Source organism: Chaetura pelagica, unplaced genomic scaffold (genome assembly GCF_000747805.2).
Source record: "Chaetura pelagica isolate M959 unplaced genomic scaffold, ChaPel_1.0 scaffold142, whole genome shotgun sequence".
In the NCBI taxonomy this organism is placed as follows: domain Eukaryota; kingdom Metazoa; phylum Chordata; class Aves; order Apodiformes; family Apodidae; genus Chaetura; species Chaetura pelagica.
Window position 1 is genome coordinate 7401318 of NW_009952973.1, and position 23841 is coordinate 7425158.

Genomic DNA, 23841 nt, shown 5'->3' on the forward strand with positions numbered 1-23841 from the left:
GAGTGTAGATGCAGATTCAAAGAATAAAAAGGGGAAATTAACTGCTGCTGTTATGACTGGAGTCAAATAGAATATGGAGTCAAAAGAAAATTGAAGAAACCAGTTCTTAGTAGCTGTGGTGCTCACAGAACAACTTTCATCACAAAAAAAAATGTATTTCAAAACAATACACCATCCTGATATCTACAAAATCCACGTTCTTGCACCTAAGATAAGTGAATGTGACATTGTTTGGCCAGCAAAATGCCTACATAGGCATTTGTGAAGATGGATATTTTTCCGTGCAGACAATTTGAAGGAAAAGTTCAATGCTACTACATGCTTTCCACTTTACCTAATAAATATATCTAAACACATGAAAATCTGAGAAGAGACAGAGGAATGCATGAGTTTTCACAAGGTTCATTATGAAGATAGTGGGAACAAGCAGTGTATTAGTAAGGAGGATATTTGAAGAATATCTGGGTAAGAGGTGAGTTAAACAACAACTTATGTAAAACAAAACTTTACTTTGATAAAGTTACGTACATTTACCCCAAGGACCTAGCCTAATTTCTTCTGTACACTTTTTAGATCAGGATTTCCTTAATTTTTTAATGGAATAACTATATTGGCAATGGAAGAGCTGAATAATGATCTGTCCATGCTGACTCTGATCTAGTTCCAGATGCTTGGAAGTTAAGCTCTGCAGTTCTGCTAATGTCCCTTTGGAAAGGTGTAAATACATTCAGATCCTAGAGGAATAGTGAACACCTTTACTTACTATGAGATCTGCCCTAGATTACTATAAATTAGTGAACACCTTTACTTACTATGAGATCTGCCCTAGATTACTATAAATAAAACCCAATTAGGGAAGGAATCTTTTTCATGTGATTGATTTATGACTATTGAAGATAAACTGGTTTGATTTTGTTTCCATAGAGACATGACAGTCATGCTCACTTAAACAAAATCTTAATTTTCTGTGCAGGGAGCAAAGTCTGTCACTCCTATATTCAAATCTCTTATGCTCCATGCTCATTATACCTTCTTGAGTTTCCCCTTTAGGAAACGAAAATGTATAAATAAATTGCACTTTACATTCATAGTTTTATACTGACAATATACACAATTCTTACCAGCAGGATCACTCAAATAGTCACATTATGTACAGTGAACACCAGTGATTACGAACACCAATTTTGTGCCTGATTCTGCAAAATGTTTAGAATTGTTCAAAGTATGCCTAGAATTGGTGTATGCCCTACAAGAACGATCCCCAGAGCATAACAGAAGTTTCCTTATCACTCAATCCCATGTCACTGAGACCAACAAGTATTTGACAATATTTACTTTTTTTTTAAATGGTTTTGAAGAAATTTTGTTTAATTTTTGAATTTGAAAAAAATTATTGAATTATTAGATTGAGTGGTGGGTTGGTAGGTCCTCTCTCTCGGTCTTCTTACCAAAACAGGGTCAACACTGAATTCAGATCCAGTTCAGTTTCTAAAACCTCTGAGGATGGAAACTCCACAACCTCTTCAGGCAGCTACTTCTGTTGCTTGGTTATCCTCACAGTAAAAAATGTCATCTTCACATCAAGCCAGAGCATTCCCTGCTTTGTTTTATGACTGTTACCTTTCATTCTTCATGCACCTCAGTAAAGAGTGTGGGTGCATGTTCTTGATGCTCTTCCCATTGGTGCTGCACAGCAGCCGTTGGGTCCCCCCAAAGCTATTTCTTCTCCAGGCCAAGTCAAATTCCTTCAGCTTGTTCTCATACGGCAGGTGCTCCAGCCTTTTGACCACCTTGGAAACCCTCCACTGTCCATCAGCAAGCTCTCCTTGCTTTTCTCAGCAAGATGTAAAACAGTTCTACTCATTAAGGGCATGACCCAATGCTCCTGATATCGAGAAAAACACCTCCATCAACACTAACCATGAGATTTGGATAAAGTCCTAATACTAAAAATGTTAAGTGATTCAAAGCTGTCCCTACTCCTCTCAGTTTTCAAAAATATTCCTGTTACTTCTGAATCAGTTTTGTTTTACTTGTGTGCATGGGTTGGAGAGCATCGTATTTTCAAAAATGGTACTCAGTGAAAGTACCCCTAACTCTACCTCTGACATCACAAATACAACCACAATGCAACTTTTACTGCTGTGAATTTAGCTTTGCCACTAAGTGGAATTTCTTCTCACAGCAAACAGCAACATAATGTTCATTTTAAGTGTGAAATTCAGGATCACAAGGTTGATGTATGAATCTAAGATCTTTTTTCCCTGCCTTGCCTTGTCTTGCATCTTCCTGACTTCAGCAGTCCTGTATTTCAGCACCTATGTTAGTTTGTACTTCAGCGAGACTGAATCGCTTTTGTTTGAAAAAGGGAGACACAGAGCACACTGTTGCTTGAATTACTCAGAACCCTGTTGGACATTTCATTCACTGGAGGATGTTTATTTTTTCCTCTATGTAGATAGCTTTTGTTCTTTCTCATAAATTTCATTTGGTCTTCAGGACCTTCTGGTAGATATTTGAAAGAATTAAGTGTATTTCTAAAAATAATAATTAAGTATAAAAATCTCCACAGTGAAATGACTTGGCATCCTGTAGCAATCGTCTTAAGGCACATGGAAGAAAAGTCACAAGGTTATTCCCTACGCTTTTCAGAGCTTAGGGGAGGAAAAAGATGAATAAGCAAAACAGAAATGGCCATAGACTCAAAACTGGCCATTCTGATATTAGACTCCAATACTCTCTCATCAGGTTCTTTCAGATAGTCCACCCATAGGAGTGCTAATGTATAATATAAAACTTACATCTTTAAATACAAGTGATTTTACACAGGATTTTCAATCTAGCTGAGTAGTACAAAATGTACTAAAACACAATACAAATGTAATATTGATGAGATGCCCCTTATTAATTTCTATCATATGCTTACTGCTAAAATGCTGGGCATCACCAGGAAGTAAAATGCAGGTTACAGCCAGCTCAAGCCCATTTTCTCTTCCAAATAATTTCCTTTGTTGTTCACTGTTTACACTCTGTGCTGGGCTGACACATACCTACTCCCCTCATGCAGGTCTGGTTGACTCAGGGAGGCATTCACACCCTTTTAATGAACTCAGGTATAAACACTTACAGACCCAGCTGTTCTTGATAGCTGTTTATCTAAAACAAAGGCCACCCACGGTCCCATTTGTGCTGAGATAGAATCACCTTTTTTTTTGCCACAGCTGTGGCTAATCACATCCTGCATTATTCCCAGAGATTCACAGGCACACTGTCTTTGCTCAGATCCTCTGAGCCTTCTTATATTATAGGGTTTACTGGTCAGTCACAGCTGACTTCAGTGGAAATGAAGTGATACAGCAGTGTGTCTAACTACACTCAGGTGTTCAATCAACCCTAAAAATGCCCTGCTTCTAAACAGGGCAATAGAAATTCTCTAACCAAAGGCAATGGAAATGAACAACGTATCCCCATGTAGCTGCCTGCTCCATGATCAAAATTCAATTTTGTTGACTTTTCAGTTGTAATTTAATTCAGTTACCAAATGCCTCTACTGCTCCACTCCCTTGGTTTGTGCAGTAATGAACATTGCTGCTAGGTATGCACTTCCTAGGCATGTTTAGGCATGTAAATCCTGAATACTTTTTTGAAGAAACATGATTTTGCAACCTGGGTCCTAGGTTCTGGAAGAAGAGCCAGCTTTCCCAGGGTGTTGTTTTGTCGTATTTCCTCATTTTCTTGAGGAATGTCAAGCAAAGGAATGGTTTAAATACAGATGTTTCAAACCTATTGTAACAAATCTTTGTAAAACAAAATGCCTGCTACAACCTCCAGGTTTATCTCTTGGTACAGGAGATAGATGTAAGCATTGAACTCAGATCCCAAACTACCAAAGTCCAGCTCTAAAGGTTTGGACCAGACCTGCTTGGGCCTATATTTAAAAAATTCAACTAAAAACAGGTGGAATAAGTTTAGTAAGTAATAAATTAAAAAAAAAATACGGAATTAAGGGCATAAAGTGATCAATAAATCCTTCTGCAAGCTTCTCAAAGACTGAAATTACGACAGTGGTTACTGGATAAATCTGACATAGGTTGTGATGGGATAAATATTCTTAAAGGTTAGACTGTAAAAACACTGCAACAAGGTAGCAAAGTACTTTCTTCAAGGTACACATCATTGCAGCAATAACTCTGTAAGTTATGCCAGCAGTAAGATATCATATTTGATGATGTGTTTGGTTTGGATTTGTTTTGGTTTTTCTCTTAAGATTGATGAGTTTTTTTATGTCTCAGACATTTTGGGAAGCATAAATTACAGAGCCAGAAAGCTAAGGTTTTTTTTTCTAACTCATAGCATTTATCAATACATATGTTTGATTCTGCATTCTAACAGTATCTACTAGCACTTCATTCCATAGTGATTTTGTTTATTAGTAAACTTTGGGGTTATTTGTCCAGCTGTCCAGCCACAGAGCTCAAGCATTTATGTCTCCTGAGTTGCAGAGTATGAGGATTGAACTAAAGTTAGCTTTATTTGATATGCTAGCAGGGTGAGGGGGAAATGGAGCCTCACGTACCCTCTGGCCAAACAGGACTCTCAAGTCCACACTGCTGCAAAAAGTACATGCCCAGGAAACTTCTGATGAATCACATTTAAAGAAGTACATGTCTTGTCAGTAACTAGGGTGTCATGAGGATACAAGCCCTCAATTTCTGAGGCCCTACCCCAGAGATACCTAAGTGACCAATGTGGCCCAGGGTACACAGACAATACCCACACTGACAAAGGAAGAGGTCATGGAGTGTATCTTAAGGATGAGTCTGGAATTCATTTTAGATACAACATATATCAGCCTACAAAAATCAGCATTTTTCTCCATATCTCCATAGTATTTTTTTCTCACTTTTTCCCTGATTGTTTTAATGAGTAAAAAGTGACTATGTATTTTATGTTCATTTTTCAAAGTAGGACCTTGTATTTAAATTATAAACAAACTGCAGAAGGATATTTATCTTTATTGCTGTAAAAGCATGTTGCCCTATTAGTACTTTTTAAAGTAACACCATTAAAAATCTTAAATTTCTGACAATCCCTTCTTTTCTTCACTCAACCATTGACAATTTTTGCCCCTACCTTTGCTTGGTGGGCTTAAAGTAATGATCAAATATATCATATCAAGAAATTACATCCTCTTTCTCAACTAAAATATGCACTTTTTGCTTCATACTTTTTAATTCCTTTATTTAATTTTTTAAATTTAATTACTATTAATTTTATTTTTCAGGTCTAAATCATACTAGGCCAACTTCCGCTAATATGGTCAGTTTTCCTAGGAATTGCTGCAAGTTTAAATTCTGTTCCATAAATTAAAAACTTTGCATGTTGTTCCCCATGAAGCAAAGAGAATTTAATGTTATGATTGTTGGTTTTCAGCATAATTGTATATGTGGTGCTATAAATCCAAAACATCTCAATTAAAGGCTGCTTTCTCCTTTAGCAGATACAAGGAACTATTTTCCCTGCTCCGAATTTTAACCCTATTATGGATGCCCAGTTGCTAGGAGGAGCCTTACAGGGAATTAGTGAGTATCTTGGTTTTAGACTTTTTTTATTTTGACTTTTTTTTTTTCTTTCATAAAGGTCTCTTAAAATGGCAAGCATTAGGGAAAATAAAAACTCATAAAATTAAGTGTCACCATGTATCTGTTGATTCTTCAAGATACCACAATTAGACACATTGCTTATGTCCAAATGGATCATGTACTTGCATTTACAGGAACTAAGAGGTGATTAACATTAAGCTGAAAACTTTACCAGCACTTAGAGTAATGAGGGCTTTCCTTGAGAAAATAAGGAAAAAAACAAACAAACAATCAGAATACTGTGTTATGTACTACAGTAAAGCCAAATAAAGGAAATAATAAATAATAAAGCAAAGGTTTTGATTGTAACTTCAGCAATTAACTATTACCAGGGATTGTTAAGTCTTTTAATCAGTCATCAAGAAATACAAATGAATTGAGTAGCAAGTTTAAACAACTTATCTGTCCCTCAGGAGCACTTTTTCTTTCAGTCTGTGTGAAAAAAACATAAAAATCTGTTCACCTAAGCATTTTCTCTGATCAGATTTTTGTGTTCTCCTGTTGAAAATTGTTGGTATTGCTGAGGGTCAGAATATTTATTTCATTTTTTGTTTTGCTACCTGAAATATTTTCCTCACATTAAAATTGTTGTGTGTATCAAAATTTTTATAACCCTTGGGCCTCTCACAATGCTATATAGCACCAAATCTTGCATTCTGCTTTCAGTTTCTTTAATGGAAATGACTTAACATCAAATGATCCAAGATGGATATTATTGATCAAGAGGAACCTGACACTTCTTTTTTATTAAGTTGGCTACAGATGAAAAGTTTTAAGCATTTTACTAGACTTCAAATGGTACCTTTAATGCAACATTGCTAACACAACAGTGCAGACATTATTCTCTTTGTTTAGTACTAAAAAGAGATTATTCCCTTTGTAAATAAAAGTGCATTAACACTGGTTTTAATTTACCTATCAAAGTACATGGAACAAAGTTCTGATTTCAAGGACAATCAATAGAATACAAAGTTCAGAGGAGTTAAAGTCTCCATAGCCTTTACAGGCACTGACACCCCTGACACTGAATCTTGCACACAGCATTCATGCTTGTGAAGAGGTTCCAACACCTATGTTGTCAGATTGATACCAGTGGTATTATGCAAATAAATAAAGTTATTTAGGTTTTTTAATATTTCCTGAATCCTTCTTAGTTTTTACTGTACAGACTGTATAAGTTGTACAGATTCCTAGCTACAACTATTTTGTGAAAAGCAAAAAGAAATCCTTATGCATAGGGTTTCAGTAAAACAGCTATTTTGTGAATTTGATGGAAAACAGACTGATGTTAAATCAGTGTCATGCTAAAAACTAGTATAATTCAAAACAAAACAAAACAAAACAAAACAAAAACAAAGGAAAAACACTACCAAACAACATCACCTAAAACTTTAAAAAAAGAGTATTTAATATTCAGTAATTTTTGTGTCAAAATGAAACCTACCAGTTATAAATAATTGATTTCCACTTGGAGATACATTTATGCTGAAATGTTATCAAAATGCTGAGCCATCTAAAATTACCAAGAGTTGTCTTTTGAGGAAAAAAGATACAAAACTAATAAAATAGTTTTCAGAATAAGATAACCATTATCTTCTTTCTAATAAGCAGTTAATGCTAATTCATTCTATTCTTAATTTCATATTATATTTTATATTGCTCACTATTGGAGTGCCACAAGGAAGATCAGAGGCCTGGAGTACCTCTCCTATGAAGACTGGCTGAGCGAGTTAGGGTTGTTCAGCTTGGAGAAGAGAAGGTTCTTGAGAGACCTTATAGTGGCCTTCCAGTACCCGAAGGACTACAGGAAAGCTGGGGAGGGACTTCTTACAAGACCATGTAGCAACAGGACAAGGAAGAACAGTTTCAAACTGAATGAGAGTAGACTTAGATTAGATATTAGGAAGAAATTCTTTAGTGTGGGGGTAATGAGACACTGGAACAGGTTGCCCAGAGAAGCTATGGTTGCTTCATCCCCTGGAAGTGTTCAAGGCCAGACTGGATGAGGCTTTGAGCAACCTGGTCTAGTGGGGAGTGTTCCTGCCCATACAGGGGGATTGGAACTAGATGATCTTTATGGTCCCTTCCAACCAAAACAATTCTATGATTCTATGATTATAGATGTTTAGCAGTATTAACTAGTTATCAAGAAAAACCTCATATGTGAACTTCAATAAAATGCTCTTGGAAATTGGTTAAAATATTGTATTTTTTAAAAACTTCATAACTTATTTTATATAGTTGCTCTGAAAATATCTTTCAGTTTTTCAACAAATGGTATGACCATAATTTGTCATCCTCATAAAAGATATGCCTAACCCTGAAATGACAATTTAATCAACAGTGCATAAAACTATTAATTCCTATGCTCAGCCACAAATTCTGCTAGTGTGCCTAGTTCTGAATAAATTAAAGCCTCCCACTATTTTCTTGATGCTTTCAAATCCATTGAGCTGGAGAAAGACTGTGATGCATCCGATAATGACAGACTATCTCGCTTTTGCTGGTATTACACCAGCAAGTGAAAGGTACATAAGCATGGTAAGTATAACTAATGTCGGTAAATACCAGTGGAATATTAATCTGTTTATCTATTTTTTCAAGAATTTAGGTTAATGCTCTTGAACAAAACATGAACAATCACAAATGTTAAGTAAATAAGTACGTTTTCTTAATTTAGAATCTGTGTCGTGTTTCCTTACAGGCTGTGAAAAAGATGTGTTGATTGACATCCTAACGCAACGTTGCAATTCACAGCGGCTTATGATTGCCGAGGCGTACAGAGACATGTATGGCAGGGTATGACAGAGCCATTTCATACTTTCATTACTTCTGTAACTCCTGTCCCCAGTGCAGTTGGTCAGCCCTTCTCTGAGGTCAGTCACTGGAACCAAAATCCTGGCAGACAGCTGGCCAGTACCAACAGACTGGCACACAACTTCAGTCATGCAACTATCAATACTTCTGATGGTTTGCAATTGCCATTTGTATAGCAGCAGAAGTACGTTTGAAAAAAGGGACATGGAAAGTTTCTTCTAGAGCTCATGCTCCTCTTCTATTGACCAAACCAGAATTTCTGGACAGACTACTTCTTCTCCTATGTGCTACTGAGGGTTTCTGCATAATTTTTTTCAAGTTTTTGGAATACATAATAAAATAGTATCATATTTGGCTTGAACCACCAAAGAAAAACACCATACTGAAAATTACAGGTAGTTGTATCTTACCCATGCACTGATTAGTGTTCTCATCTCAAGCAACGACACTCTCAGACCTCATACCCTGTACTCACATCCCTATACTAAGCACAATACCTATCTGAGTTGTTTAATGTTAAATTCATGAATACTGGAAAGGTGTTTCAAAAATTTTAAGGCATAAAGTTTACACTTTTTTTTCAAATGTGTTTCATCCATATTTATGTAACAAGGTTATTTTTATTATATGAGTTCTTAAACATACACAGAGATAGATGTCCTCTTCTATTTCCAAATCTACTAATGCTAACCAAATAACTTTGGGAAAGCTGCAAAGCTTGCATTTTCTTCAGTATATAACTGAGTTTGCCCTTAGTTATATAACAGCAAAAAAACTAGCAGCACCTTTTATAAAACCCTTGTGAAATCTAGTGATGAAAATTGCTGTAAAAGTAGATACTATTGGAAAGCTAAAGAAAAACGCTGTGATTAGACTGACAAGATGTGCCCTTCCCTAACAGAAGCTAGACAAACCTTTTAAACAAAATCCATTTTTCTTCTTTCCCTGAAGCCTGAAAAACTATCATCTCACTGGAAATTGTGTTGAAGGTCAGTGTATGATTGCCTTTCAACTGATCAGTGTGAAGGAGGACAATGCATTTACAGAAATCCTACCACACAGCCATCAGCCTTAACTGCAGTTAACTAGAAATGGTTCACTCAGAAACTCATTAACTTCTGATGTGGTAGTCTGTTACACCACTAGTCTATTAACCAGTAGAATAGTGTAACTTCTTCTTTGGATAGTAGAGCAGTTTTCCAGAGACAGCCTTTGCGCCAGCTGTGTACCAAAACATCTCACAACTGTTGACCTCTAAGTATGTTGAAACAGACCCTTATTCTACTATAATTGAGGGGAAAAGAAGAGCTGGATTTAATCAGTCTCACTTACAGGAGATCATTGGCTTCATTTGGAATTTTATAAGAAATCAAACACATGGTATTTGTGATATTTTAGATGCAGCCTTGAATGGATGAGTATGTTTTAAAAAGACCATAAAAGAACAGTAACTGAATCACAGATCTCCTTACCTTCCAAAGACTGTAATGATGATTGAAATCAGTAGACATGAATGAATAAAAGTGTTTTCCATCATCAGTTATTTATTAGGTTACCATTACACATACAAACCACACAGAATCAGTGTTTATCCTCAGTGTTCCTCAATGAGTTTTAGATTTACTTATAGAAAACTAAAGCATGTCAAGCTACATTTAAAAGCTTCATACCTCTTCAAATCCAAAATAAAAAATATAAATAAATAAATAAATAGAAATACACCACCTCTAAACTTATATCTCTCAGCCATCTTCAATCAATCTGAAGTGCTATTAAGCCAGTGGCCACAGAACTAACAATCTTGAAGAACTAAAAAAGTCAAGTAAAACCTCAGATGTAATTTTTAAGAATTTCAGTCTTCAAAACCATGAATAATAACAGAATGGACAGGCAAGCAAACTATTTTTGTACTCCAGAAAGGCATTACAGAAAATTCTGAAACTCTTGCATATACACCCACAATTTTAATTTAAATGAATCTGTTAAGCACTGGGTATACTTTACAGTGCAAGATACATTAAGACACACTTTACAGCTTTCCAAAAAAGCTCACCTAGTTCTACTTTTCGCCATTTGGAAATGGGGCAGGACAAATTAGCTTTAATCTAGTGCAGAGACAAAAAAAGAATGCTGTTTTTTTTGTCTCACATGTGACAGTAGATAGACTGAACCGGGTATTCTGGTTAATGCTCTATGCAGCTTATTTGTCTGATCCCTCAAAAATTTGCTATCTTGGGCAGGAACTGCCGAACAGGATGGGATGTGTCTTGTCCTGAGTTGCTGCAGTTTACTCTTCAGAAGATACTTCAGCACACATTAGTTATAACATTTCACTGGCTGCAACCTGTATTAATGGATATATTGCATTAGGCAAGTGTGCCATTCTGCAGTCCCAGATGATGAGAGTTAAAATGCCCAGGACAGAGCAGACAGACAGTGAGTAACAGTTCTCAACCCTCTTAATTTCAATATGGTCTGTTCAATATAGTAGCCAGTGTGCCTATTTATTTTACAAATGTAAAGTGTGATGGATTAGAAGGAGAAATATATTTTAAAAAATAATTTTTAAACAATCCCTGAACTGGTTGCACGATTCAGACATACAGACGAAGTGTAAGATTGCTTCTTGCAATTAGTCTTCAAGGATTTCATATAAGAGATGATTAGGATATACTGTAACAGCAATTTAGAGTTGTCTTTTCATATTTGTCAACATTTTACTTCTCTTAGTTCTAATTGCTGGAGTAATTTTAATTAGCATTCATTTGTATTATTAATCCATTTTCCCTCAGGCATGTTGTCAGAAGTGAAATGTCTTAATGAATTAGTTTCTATACCATGTGTGATTTAGTGGTTGTCAAATGCATCTAATGTGCACTCACTGAAGACTGCATGTTTCTTCATTATAAATTTAATTTTTAGATGTGTGTATGTCCTCCTTCATTTCTACTCTAGCTACTAACTTAATTATATTCAGATACATATCAAAACCAAAGTACAGGACTGAAAAAGATGCCACTCTGAAAACATAATTTATGTAATGGGAACTGCTCCTGGTACTTCTTTAAATTTAGACTTAGGCCAGAACATATTCAACTGCTGCCTACTGCTGTACACAAAACATAAAAAATGAGTGCACAAATATCCTCTTAATCATCAGCAGCAATAGTATGAGTAACAAGCTTTTGGCATTTGCAGTGTTTTGAAGGATGCTGTCGGGAAAGGGGAGAGTGGGGAGGAAACACTAACCCATTGCTCAGCTAGTGAGACACATGCAGTGAAAGAGGAGGGCTCCCTTTTATTAATCCAGCATCTCTCAAAAGTAGTGAATTCAGTTTGAATGTAATAAAAAGAAGTGCATAACCCTCCAGTAATCCATAGCAGGTATGTTTTTTAACTAGGAGCAATATGATTTTTTAAAAATTATTCACATAGTAACCACTGAACAAAGCACATCATCACCTGTGTTGCATTGGATTTAATTTCCAAAGGTGATTAGCTCCCACAGGTTCAAAAAGGAAATATGCCAAGGGAAGCTGCAGATGTTCTGCCATGGTATTTCAGCTTCCAAGCCTTTAAGTAGATGTCCTTAAACCTCTGAATTTTCTTCTATATTCTACTGAACTGAAAATCAGCAATCCTATATGGTCTACATGGTTGTGTATCTATTGTCATCTCAACCATACTATTAGAAGAAGCAGGTACTATTTAAAAGAATATTTTCGTTACTTAATTTTAGCCAGAATTCATCTTCAACAGTTCATCTTTATTAATTTACAGAGAAAAACACTATACTTTTTGAAGCTGTCTTCATAAAGTGTGACTCTTGAAAGAATCTTTTCTATGCATCTTATTTTTCTTTTCAAGGATCTGATAACGGACCTCAAAGAAAATCTCTCTCATCACTTCAAAGAAGTAATGGTTGGCCTGATGTATCCACCTGCCTCATATGATGCCCACGAGCTCTGGCATGCTTTGAAGGTACTTGTGACACTCAGAATTGCTTGGAGTCATAGTCACTAATTACAGTACTGAACATATGTTAAATTGATTTATTTTTTTTTACACTTAAATGGTTGATAAATGGCTGGGTTAGTACACTGCAATAGTGTACTACTACTACATAGTACACTAGGTCATCAGAAATACAGTGCTATACGAAGTTTATTCATTGGTATGCTAAAACCAACATCAATAATATCCTTGTCATGTAACAAATACAACCCATTTAACATCCATGGTAAACTTGGTAAATGAAGAAATATTTATCAAGGGAAATGTAAGGCCATGATCTTTCAAGCATTGATGTATGTTACCCCAAAAAACTAATTGGAACAGCTAGTGCCATGCACTAAGCCTCCATCTCAGAAAACACCAATGCTTCTTTAGCAAAGCATGTCCTCACATAAACACTTTGAGATTACTCTGATAAAACAGTGATCACTCCACTCAAATTGAACTGGTTGCATATTTTGAAGGAAATTTTTCCTTTTTTTCCCAGGATCTGAACCTGTCCTCCCTAAACAACTGAAGATGTTAAACAAAAATATTTTTTTCAAAGATCATGCAATTAAATGGTGAAAATCATTCTTTAGGCCACTGCGGAGACCAAATCAGTTCATGGAATTCAATAAATTCTTAGAAAACAGGTCCACTGTTGGCTATTGAAAGTAATAATCCTTGATAAATTCCTCCCCAGGAAATTCCTAAATTGCCAATTCCTGGAGGATGGGAAGGCATATCAGAGCTGAACAGTTTTCCTTTTATTTCCATGAATATTTGCTACTTTGACACAGATTCATACAGATTCAGACCAATTACATGACTCTGAACAAGGTGATATATTTGGGAATCCCTTAAAAAAAACCCAACACCTTGTCAAGGATGAGCACACTATGCAAAAGTAACTCTGCATTGCTTCAGGAGCAACTGCTATTCTTTAGCTACTTCTGATAAGAGCCATATGGCTTTCTTCTAAAAGCTGTGGTTTCTACTAACAACATTTTTTACTTCTTTCCACACAGGGAGTAGACACAGAAGAAAAATGTCTAATTGACATATTATCCTCAAGATCAAATATGGAGATCTTCCAGATGAAAGAAGCCTACTTAATGCGTAATCAGAAAAAACTTCTTTACTGTGATAGTGACAGAGCACTGGAACAGGCTGCCCAGGGAGGGTGTGGAGTCCCCTTCGCTGGAGACATTCAAAACCCACTTGGACAAGTTCCTATGTGATGTGCTCTACGTGATCCTGCTCTGGCAGGGGGGTTGGACTAGTTGATCTTTCAAGGTCCCTTCGAACCCCTAAGATTCTGTGATTCTGTAATGTTTTTTACAAATGCACAGTAGCAGTTGTACTACATGTCCTCTGGATGTATTAGCACACGTGAAAGAAATTAACTACAAAAATGAGTTCTCAATACTAACTGGTTCCCTTCCTCCTCCTCTCCTGTAACTAGACACAAAAGGCTGAAGCAAAATATTTAAAGGTGAAAACACGTCACAGTATTTTTGAGATGTATTGCTGCCTGTGCATTTGAAATATTGGCAGACACATTTGGGGATTTTCAGAAACTTTTGCACACTTTATTCAAAAAAGTACGTAAGTTGTTTTCCTTCAAAAAGTGCTTACTCAGGCTGATATTCCACTCACCTGCTCTGATGGGGCATTTCCAAAGATTCTGCCACCACACAGCAGCAGCAGTGGTGGTGGGGCTGTGCCTGTGGGTAGGTGGACACACGAGCCGGGGCAGTGACTGAGGCCCCCCGGCAGGGCCCTGACAGACCTGCCAGCCCCACACTAGATCTGTGTAGAACTAGCACAGGTTATAGAGGAATAATCACTATCAAAAATGGACATGTATTAGCACCCTGTGTATTTATTTATTGTTTGCTAATCTTCACTAGTACTCTTCAGAGCATGTTCATCTCTGATTAAGATTATGTTTCTGTTTTAACCTAGAATATAATAATGATCTTCAACAAGATATTGATTCTGAGACCTCAGGTCACTTCAGAGATACGCTCATGAACCTTGCTCAGGTACTGTAAAAACAAGTAGTATGACTTACATTTCTAATCATAATAACTTTTTAGACTATTTGAGAAGTCCTAAATGTTAAGGTGACTATGGTTAAAGCCAGTTCAATAGGGCTATACTTTTGAACAGGAGAGGGAGAAAAGCAGAAGGCAAAGAGAACTTGAATCTTTCATCTGCTTTGACTTTGGCTTATTTTCTTAAATCATGGATCTTGATAAAGAGGCCTGAAATCAACAACTTCTTAGCTAACAAGACATAAGTGCTAATTTCCTCAAGGTAAAGAATAATGGCAGGAAATTCCAACTTTATTCAGTTATACTGTACACTTGATTGTTTTTTGAACCCTCCATGTTCAGATACAATCTTATACTAAAACTCAGTGATATTTCACTTAAAATATACCCTTTCTAGTTCTAGTACCAAGCAACATAGAGAAGAGTATTATATAGCCACATTTCCAATGTATCTTTTAATGTGGGTTTTTTTCAGACACCCTTTTTCTTTGATTGAAAAAACAAAGCAAATCTTGGCAAGTTAAATCTTGGCATTGATGGCAAACACATCTGAGACATCTGACTACAGATAGAAGTAAATGCACTTCAAATATTAAAAGCAAACTATACAAATGCTACAGTGTGGCATTTGTAGTTTTCATGTCCATAACAAGGCATATTAGAAGTTACAGGTTCTAGACCTCCCCAAATAAGTTAACAGAGTTAAAAATCCAGGCTAACTAATATTCTAGTACAAGACAAACAGAAGACTTTTATTGTAATCCTCTTTTTTTTTTTTTCTTGGGGGGGGGCTATGAATTGAAATATCATTTTTAAATTAAATTTTAAAAATAATTATACTTGTCATAGGATTCTTCAGAAAACTATGTCAAGAGTAGTCACTGTTAAATGTTACTAGGGAAGGTGGGCATTTGACTATTTAACTTATTTTATTGTTGCTCTTTTTTTTTTCTTGTTTTTTCTTCTGTATGTAACTATATGCAATCATTCCAGCAAGATTTCCTTCAAGTAATTTATCTTGTTACTAGGAATCCCAGTCCTTACTGTGTGAAATTCTTATAATCTAATTAAAAGATAAATCCTCATTTTTTAACAGCAAAGCACTACAAATCAGTCATTCTACAAGTTGACAAGAAATACATTATTTTAATCTTCCCTTTCACATATAGTGTAAAATAACTCTAAATTTTAAAATAAATTGCTTCAAACACATATCATTAAGGCAGTGATTACACGCAGCTTGAGATTTTTAAGAGTTCTGCAACCAGTGCTGATTTGTCTGCTTAGAAGACAATTATGATTAAAAAATCAATTCCAAGAGTTGTGTCCTTTTCTCTGTTTCTAACTATATAATTCAGATCATAGTATGTTTACTAGAGCATATCAGCTTGATTTGTGTAACTGAAAAGTTATTAAATATAAGGAAAAATTAGAAGTATTCTTCTGTGGTTTACGTATCAAAGTTGACAAACAATTTTCTAGTTTGGGATCTTAATTTTAGACAATTATTATGAGCAAGCAAAATCTCGATTATTTGATGTGCTTGCTCCTATGGTTTGTGCAGGGAGGGAAAAAAATATTTAAAATTCTGGTAATATGCATAGTGATAGGAAATGATCAGTGAATAACAAATGGTATTGTTGTTTTCCCCTCATAGTTAGATATTATAGTGAGGACTAGAACATCCATAATACTGGAAATGGCAGTGAGATGGTGCTCATATTATTAAAGCTTATTTAAAATGGGACTAAAAACTGGATAGGTTTATCCACTGCCCCTATTTTTTCCTCTCACAAGACGGTTCATCATTCCAGAGTCCTCTGCTTAGGGGAAAGGAGAACGTAACATAACAACTCAAAGATATTTTCTACACTGATCCAATCCAAAATCCTGTATGTGTTATCTCAATAAATGAAACATAGCTTCTCAGATAGAGACAACTTTATATTCCTACAGTCTTTTAGGATTTTGAAGAAAGTATCTTTTTTAATCCCCCAGGGAACAAGGATGGAAGGATATGCAGATCCTGCTACAGCTGCTCAGGATGCGATGGTAAATACAGCCAGTTGTGAGCTTTTCAAACATAAAAAAAGAACTAACGCAAATGCTGAAAAGTGACTTAGGCCTTATTTAATTTTATTTTTTTTCCTTCCCTTTTTCTGGTATATTAGATTCTATGGGAAGCATGTCAGCAGAAAACCAGCGAACACAAAAACATGCTTCAAATGATTCTCTGCAACAAGAGTTACCAGCAGCTGTGGATGGGTAATCAGCTGTTTGAACATAAAGGGGAAAGGAAAAATCTGACTTGCTAATAAAACCATGGTTTACATACCAAGAAGCTCAGTGTGCAGCAGCGTATTAGCTTGAAACTAAAGTGTGAACTGTTGGAGCTATCAAACTTCCACTGATGTTAATAGGATTTTGGAAGTAATGCAAAATTTAACTTTGCCTGGTGACTACAGACAGTTGTAGCTAGAACAGTCAAACATCAGAATGCCTAATAGGCAGAAAGAAGAATGCAGACCAAAGAAAGGCACAGGCTATGGCTGCACCAATTTTAAACAACCGGAAGAGAGAGATTTTTCTTAACTGTTTTCTTCATTTTTCCTAAGCAACCCCTTGCTATGAGTGGAAACACCTTGGGAGAGGCAGTCGTATTATTTTCGACAAAAGTCAGTGTGTGAAAACACACTGTTGTGCTGATGCTTTCACAGAAGTTTCAAAGTTTTTGATGGGAGCACTTCAGGACCCACATCTGCTCTCTTGTAATGACCACAAACCCAGAAACAGTGGGATGTTTTTATTTAAAATAGATATCAGACTTAATTGCAGATTGTAAGAAAATTATTTGAGGTCATGTAGATGTTCCTCTGTAAAAACGAAACCTGTTGTATCTGTTTGTTGACAAGTTTGAGCTGTCTTTTGCTCTGCAGTGGAAAAACAGTTTGTTCAGTGATAAGTTTATCACTGTGCAGCCAGCTGCATTTCTTATGCCAACTTCTAACAGGAGCTTAAAACTACTTTGCTGTCATGAATCAACACATTAATTCTGCTATCATGACTTCTGTAAGGCTGGTGATGATAGCATTAACATAACGTAGCACATGTGCTTATGCTCTACTGTCCATAACAGAGATGTGAGAGTCTGCCTGTATTGTGGGTTTCTGTAGGATTTGTGGTGGGCAGTGAGTTGCAAGTTGTCCTCCTTCCCTAAAGAAGTAAGTACACCCAGTATATCTGTGTGTATAAGTCTGGATACCTGCATTACCAAAGTGTGTCTATGGCTGGATGCTGACATGGTATGTGTATCAAGCCACAGCTTCTTGTCACAATCTGAATCTCTGGCCAGTTCTAGCAAAGCTGAGCAAAGAAGCTGTCTTAATGGCATGACATTCTTAAAAGTTTTGTAAGCAGAGGTTGCCAGATAGAGTATTAAAGCTTCCAGTGAAACAAACTTTGGTATGTATTCATTTTATACTGCATACTGGAGAACCCAAAGAGAGAATATCCTGAAAGCTGGGTTTCAGGCTCCTCATCTATATAGCCCTACCTGAGGGTTATAAACATAACAAAACACTAAGAATAAATAGGGAAAAAATTAATTCCACAAGATAGTATTGGGGAGAAGCAGGAAAAAAAAGGCGAGCTGATAATTATTAAGGAACTAGAATAAAGCAAGTCTTTATTATTTTTTTTTCCCGCAAGCTTTCCAGGAGTTCCAAAACATCTCTGGACAAGACATAGTAGATGCCATTAATGAATGTTATGATGGATACTTTCAAGAATTACTGGTTGCAATAGGTAATGTAAAACTATTATTTTACACTAGCAATAATATCTTAATAAATATCTAGTATGATATCTCTAATGCATCAAAACCATTATTTTTCTGATATTTTTATCCACTTTACTCTACCTTATTGTGTAATTAAATTTTCAGAGATAATTAGTATATTCGAACTACTTTTCCATGTTTGTGAAAATCTAAAATTGTATATATGCAGCACTAGATTCTGACTAAGTAGAACTAGTATCTGTTCTTTGTTTTGTGTGATCAATGATAACAGCATTACCAACTGAAAATAACTGGCTAAGTTTCCAGGACTTGAATAGTATAAAAACAACTTCCCAGCTTTATGGGCCTTTGTTTTTTCATTCAGAGATAATATTTTTACAGAGATGTCATGTGAATATGTTCACTGATAATTAATAAACCTTTCGATTCAACAGCAATGGGTGCCCACGCAATATAAGTACCAGACATTAAAAATCATAAATACAGTCATGTTTGTGAAAAATGGTAGCTTAATTTTAAGCTGAGTCATGGACAGAATGACCCAGCCTTATATTTCAAGAAACCCAAAGCCGACAGAAATTATTCTATAATAGTCTAATGTCTACCTCTTGCAACTTTTCTCTCCTAGTTCTCTGTGTTCGTGACAAGCCTTCCTACTTTGCTTACAGGCTTTATAATGCAATTCATGTAAGTAGTCCTTCTTTCTCACGTCATAAAAGTAGCCTCCCTATTTTTTTGTTTGCTTGATGGTCCTTAAACCACTAAAAGTAAAAGGTTAAATATTTAGGGTCCTTCAAAAAAACACCTGGTAACTTTGTCAGGGTTTTTTTTGGTAATTTAAAACCTTTATTTTCTATGGATTGTATCCCCCCCTGCTGTGCAGAACTCAAAGTGCATCTTTCTTGCTATGTAATTTTTGTTTCTAGAGATTTTATAAGTATCACTAAAAATTAAATAATAAATTAGTGGTACATAAAAACAAGTGGTTATATTTCTTGTGGGACTCAATGTACATATGCAGGTTCTTTATGTTTCTGTGTAAGTGCTAACACACTAAAACAAATCAGTGCCGAGAAGAAACGTGAGCAAATGCAAAGAAATGCCTACAAATTCTATCTACTGAAGAAGTCACTGAAGACATTATATTTTACATCCCTTATTGAAAACATTGAGCCAATATGTTACATAAAAATGAAGTATAATGATTTCAGCTTAATTTTTTACGAGTAATTTTTAGAAGATGGTCACAAAAGCCAACCATGGGTGGAATCTGAAGTACCATCTTAGAGCAGGAATGGTAAAGATAGGATTCAAGCCAAAATCATCAAACAAAACTATTCAGCAACACTTCAAGAGAGCCCCGGTATCCTCTTCCAGGCGCTGCCCCTGCTGCTGTCCCGTTTCAGCTAAACCAGCAGCAGCAAAGAACAAGGGAAAATCCCAGGGGCTGAGAGGAAGAGGCAGTATTTTTCTGAGTGGTCAAAAGAGGATTCTGGCACATGATATGAATAAGGTTTGCCAAGAAGTACAAGTAAATACCAGCTATCTGGAAAAATTATGTTCCTCAAAGGTCCTCTATCAGGCCACTTTTCAACTTAAAACCTCATTTTTAATTTTCAGAAATATCACATAGATTTTTTTTTCTAATGTATAGTCAGATGATGTATATGATGCAGGAAACAGATTTAATTATTAAGAACAGACTTCTCTGTTTTGCTTTAATTAATATTTTACCTGTTTTCTCAAAGCATTTTAATGAATATATCATTCTCAAAAGAAATGGAAGAATTTAGAAGTGCCTGGTTTTTCAGCCAGGTTATGTTCAGATTATTCCAAAAGCTGCTTACACGTTCATTTAAAATGCAATAAAAACCATTCATGATCCTAATGCTGAAAATCATACTCCACAATGGCTTTTAAGAAAGACTTTAACCTAGTCATCAAACAAATACCAAATTCTCTACATGCAACTTTTTAACATATCTCATTACATGTTTTTTGGAGAACAAGATTTCAGTAGCAATGTCCGGGTGATAAAATTATGATTTATCTTTAAACAGTCTAAATTGGTCATCAGTCCTCAGAACCCTGCATGTGTATTGATTCGTTTTGTTGCCACTAGATGTCCTCATCCACCACATAATTACTATACGAAAATTCATTTATAAACAGTTAAAATCCAACAGAGCTGAATATAAACTATGCAAATTCTAAATCAATGGTTAACAAACCTCGCTGAATCCACATTCAGCGGCAATTGTGAAACACTTTAGTCGGACTCCACAACGACAGGCCCAAATGTTAGCTACTGAGTACCTAGGACAGTTCACCCGGTTTTTCTTTTCGAAAGCTTCAGTGCTTGGTTAACAGACTGACATATGGGGAATCTCTGGTATTCAGTAACATGAATTATATTATTTCAGCATGTGAAAACTCTGTAGGATAAAACCTTTGAATGCTTGGACTCCTTTAGAATCTAGGATGTCTCGATGGGTAGCTTGATTCATTGGCTTATCTATCAAACATTCATATGAGCATGTACAAAGAGGCAAAGGCCTATCTTCCAACTGGCACGTTTCCTCTCATCTTTTCTTTTTAGGACTTTGGGTTTCATAATAAAACAGTTATAAGGATTCTCATTGCCAGGAGTGAGATTGACTTGATGAATATACGACAACGATACAAAGAGAGATATGGGAAATCACTCTTCCATGACATTAAAGTAAGTTTTTACACACTTAGGCATGTATTCAGCACTGGCACCACACAGACTGCCAAGCCCTACCAGCAAAATAGAGGGTTAATCTCCAGTGAAGCACTTTGTCTTAGAAAACACATACCACAAACAAACAAAAAATGTATAAAAACAATAGCAAATAGCTTCTCTTCAACAGTTTATCTTCTCAGTGCCTCAGGCTGACTTAAGTAAATGAGCAGTGAATTCTCAGCTCACTCCCTGTCTCTCCATAGCAAGAGGAGGACATAAATAGGGCAGACTATGCTGAGGATAGTTTGCATGAATAATTTCTACAGCACTCGATACCATACTTTTTTACACTGGCCTACAAGGTTAGGCTGATACCACTTTTGAGCAAAACTGAGATAAAGATCTGGCTTTATTCTTGCATGTAAGTAGTATCAACCTTCAAGAAAACTATTCCTCTTGTACTTTTGCTCTTAAAAGAAAGCTCTTACACTAATTGTACAAAAATTACTCCTGTTAAGACACTTTACCTTTTTTATGTTGCTATAACCAACTCTGAGATATGCAGCAACTGCAAGAAATTACTCTGGATTTTTTTGTATTAAACTTCAGGAGTATTAATTAGGTTTGATCCAACCTATGAAAGGTACATTGCTACTAGGTGTTAAAGCAATAAAAGCCCAAGGTATGTGACATTTTAAAAACTTGGCCTAGAATCCTTACGTAAACACTGTAATATTTTACAAACCCTTACAACATTAGTCTAGTCTTTGTCACACACCAATAGAAGAAAAATTCCTAAAACCTATAGTCACAGGAATGAACGTTTATTTCTTTTTCTTGCAGCATTTTGCTTCAGGGCATTATGAAAGTGCTTTACTTGCTATCTGTGCTGGGGATGCTGAAGATTATTAATGAAGAAGATGAACTTTGAAGGCTGTATAAATCTATTTTAAATATAAATTGAAGCAATACACTAATTGTAGGAGATCCCTATTCTATAGAACAATCACTGCTATACATTTGCTAGTATTAAATCTTTCTTGAGAGAGGAAAAATGTTGGAAGGAGCATGGTTTTATCCCTAGTTCTAATTATTATTTCTGTTTCTACAATTAATGTAAAATAATTAAGCAAGTAGTAAAGTAACTCTGTGTAAGCATATGTTTATCATTTAGTCTTGCATCATACCAAACATTAGACAATAGGCTCTGGAAGAACATACTCACTTCTATACTGGAGAGAAAAAAAATAAATCCTTAATTTACTTTCAGCAGCCTGTTTTCTTCCTTTACTTTTTTTTTTTTCCTTCCCCATCTCTTATCCCTCATATTTTATGTTCTCAAACATCACTGGTTTAGTTACTATGAAACAAAGCAACTGCCCCAATCTATTGTTAGCAACTCACCAAAGAGTCCTTTTGTATTCTGTTTCATTTAGCCCACACACTTAAAGGCGTTTCCCTTTTTCCATTTGGAATGGAAAAAAAATTAGAATAAAGTATCCCAAACCATTCTTGATCTAGTATCACACACTGGAAACCCCTGGAAGACAAAGCATTCCATAGCTGTGATCAGAGAAGTTCCAGAGGACTAAACTCTGAAATTCCATTTGTGCCTCTCATTTTAATAATTAAATGAATATTAACCTTCAGAGAAATACTTCAGTATTTCCAGGATGCCCCAGATGGTGTAACTGAGGAGCTGACTAGTAGTAGGTAACACTGCACCTCAAAATGGGGCAGAAGGATGTGTATCACTCCTCCGAATTCCAGCAAAGACAGCCCGACAACATCCGGTGACAACTCATACCACAATGGGGAAAGGTGGCAGAGCCCAGCCTCAAGTCCTCATCCCACAGGAAAACGTGATGCTTCTCCTCAATACCCTGATTCCGTTCAGTTCAGCCTATGGATGGGACTTCCCAGTCCGCATATTTGTATCCCATCAGTCTCTTCTCTAAACAGGGATAGGTAAGGGAAAATGTGGCAATATGCACTAAGATAACTTTGTCTCCTGCAGCTACCAGGTTTCCAACTTGACACAGACATTTGGTATGGGTTGTTTTTTTTCTTAAATAAGTAGTCTCTGCAGGAACAGCTCAGCACAACTGAATAAAGCACTACCATAAAAACATACAAGTACGTGGTTCCTTCATGCTGTTTGCACCTGTACCTTCCCCCAGCCTGTGAAAATAACACTATTTTTAGTCTATCTTGGGTTTTTTTGCAGATGCTTACTTTATGTTACAAATTATTTATTTACAATAAACTTAGCACTTCAGTTGAATCCTTCTTGAGTTTCATAGAATCACTTGGAAAAGACCCTCGGGATCACCGAGTCCAACCATCATCCCTACTCTACAGAGTTCTCCCCTAACCCGTATCCACCAGCACCACAACATCTCAGATTTCAAGTGGATAATGGAGTTAAGCTTTAACTTTGGAAAGAACAGCTCTGGGAGGAAGAACAAAAATGAGACCGAGACGAGCACTGCCCCAGTTTGTCAGCATTAACAAAACCTTAAGCTCGAGTCCTGTCGGGATTCTGAAAGCAAGGCGAGAGGCGCCCAGCAGCAGCCGCACCCCGGCCCTGAGCAGCTGCTTCGCTGCAGCGCCCTGCCCCGGCACAGCAGCAAGGGCACCGCTCTCAGCTGCAAACGCCTCCCGCAGGAGGAGCTCCCGAGGCGCCCTCGCAACCCGCAGAGCGGGAACTCCGCGGAAAACCCGTCACAAGAAGGAGGCAGCGGCGCTCAGGCCCCGGGAAGGAGACGGGTGACAGCGCCCCTGCCCCGGGCAGCCGTGTGCCCAGCGCCGGCCCCGCCC

The 23841-nt window shown here is 36.4% G+C and overlaps 1 protein-coding gene across 1 annotated transcript in view; it reads left to right on the top strand.

The window, feature by feature from the left end:
• Positions 1-21933, top strand: part of ANXA10 (annexin A10) — a 25612-nt gene extending 3679 nt beyond the window's left edge. The window contains exons 2-12 of the mRNA XM_009995933.1: positions 5501-5582; positions 8347-8441; positions 12327-12440; positions 13484-13574; positions 14424-14503; positions 16514-16567; positions 16687-16780; positions 18224-18319; positions 18943-19001; positions 20914-21036; positions 21865-21933. Coding sequence (XP_009994235.1) covers positions 5501-5582; positions 8347-8441; positions 12327-12440; positions 13484-13574; positions 14424-14503; positions 16514-16567; positions 16687-16780; positions 18224-18319; positions 18943-19001; positions 20914-21036; positions 21865-21933 — 957 coding nt within the window. The remainder of the gene's footprint in view (positions 1-5500; positions 5583-8346; positions 8442-12326; positions 12441-13483; positions 13575-14423; positions 14504-16513; positions 16568-16686; positions 16781-18223; positions 18320-18942; positions 19002-20913; positions 21037-21864) is intronic.
• The last annotated feature ends 1908 nt before the right edge of the window (positions 21934-23841 follow it).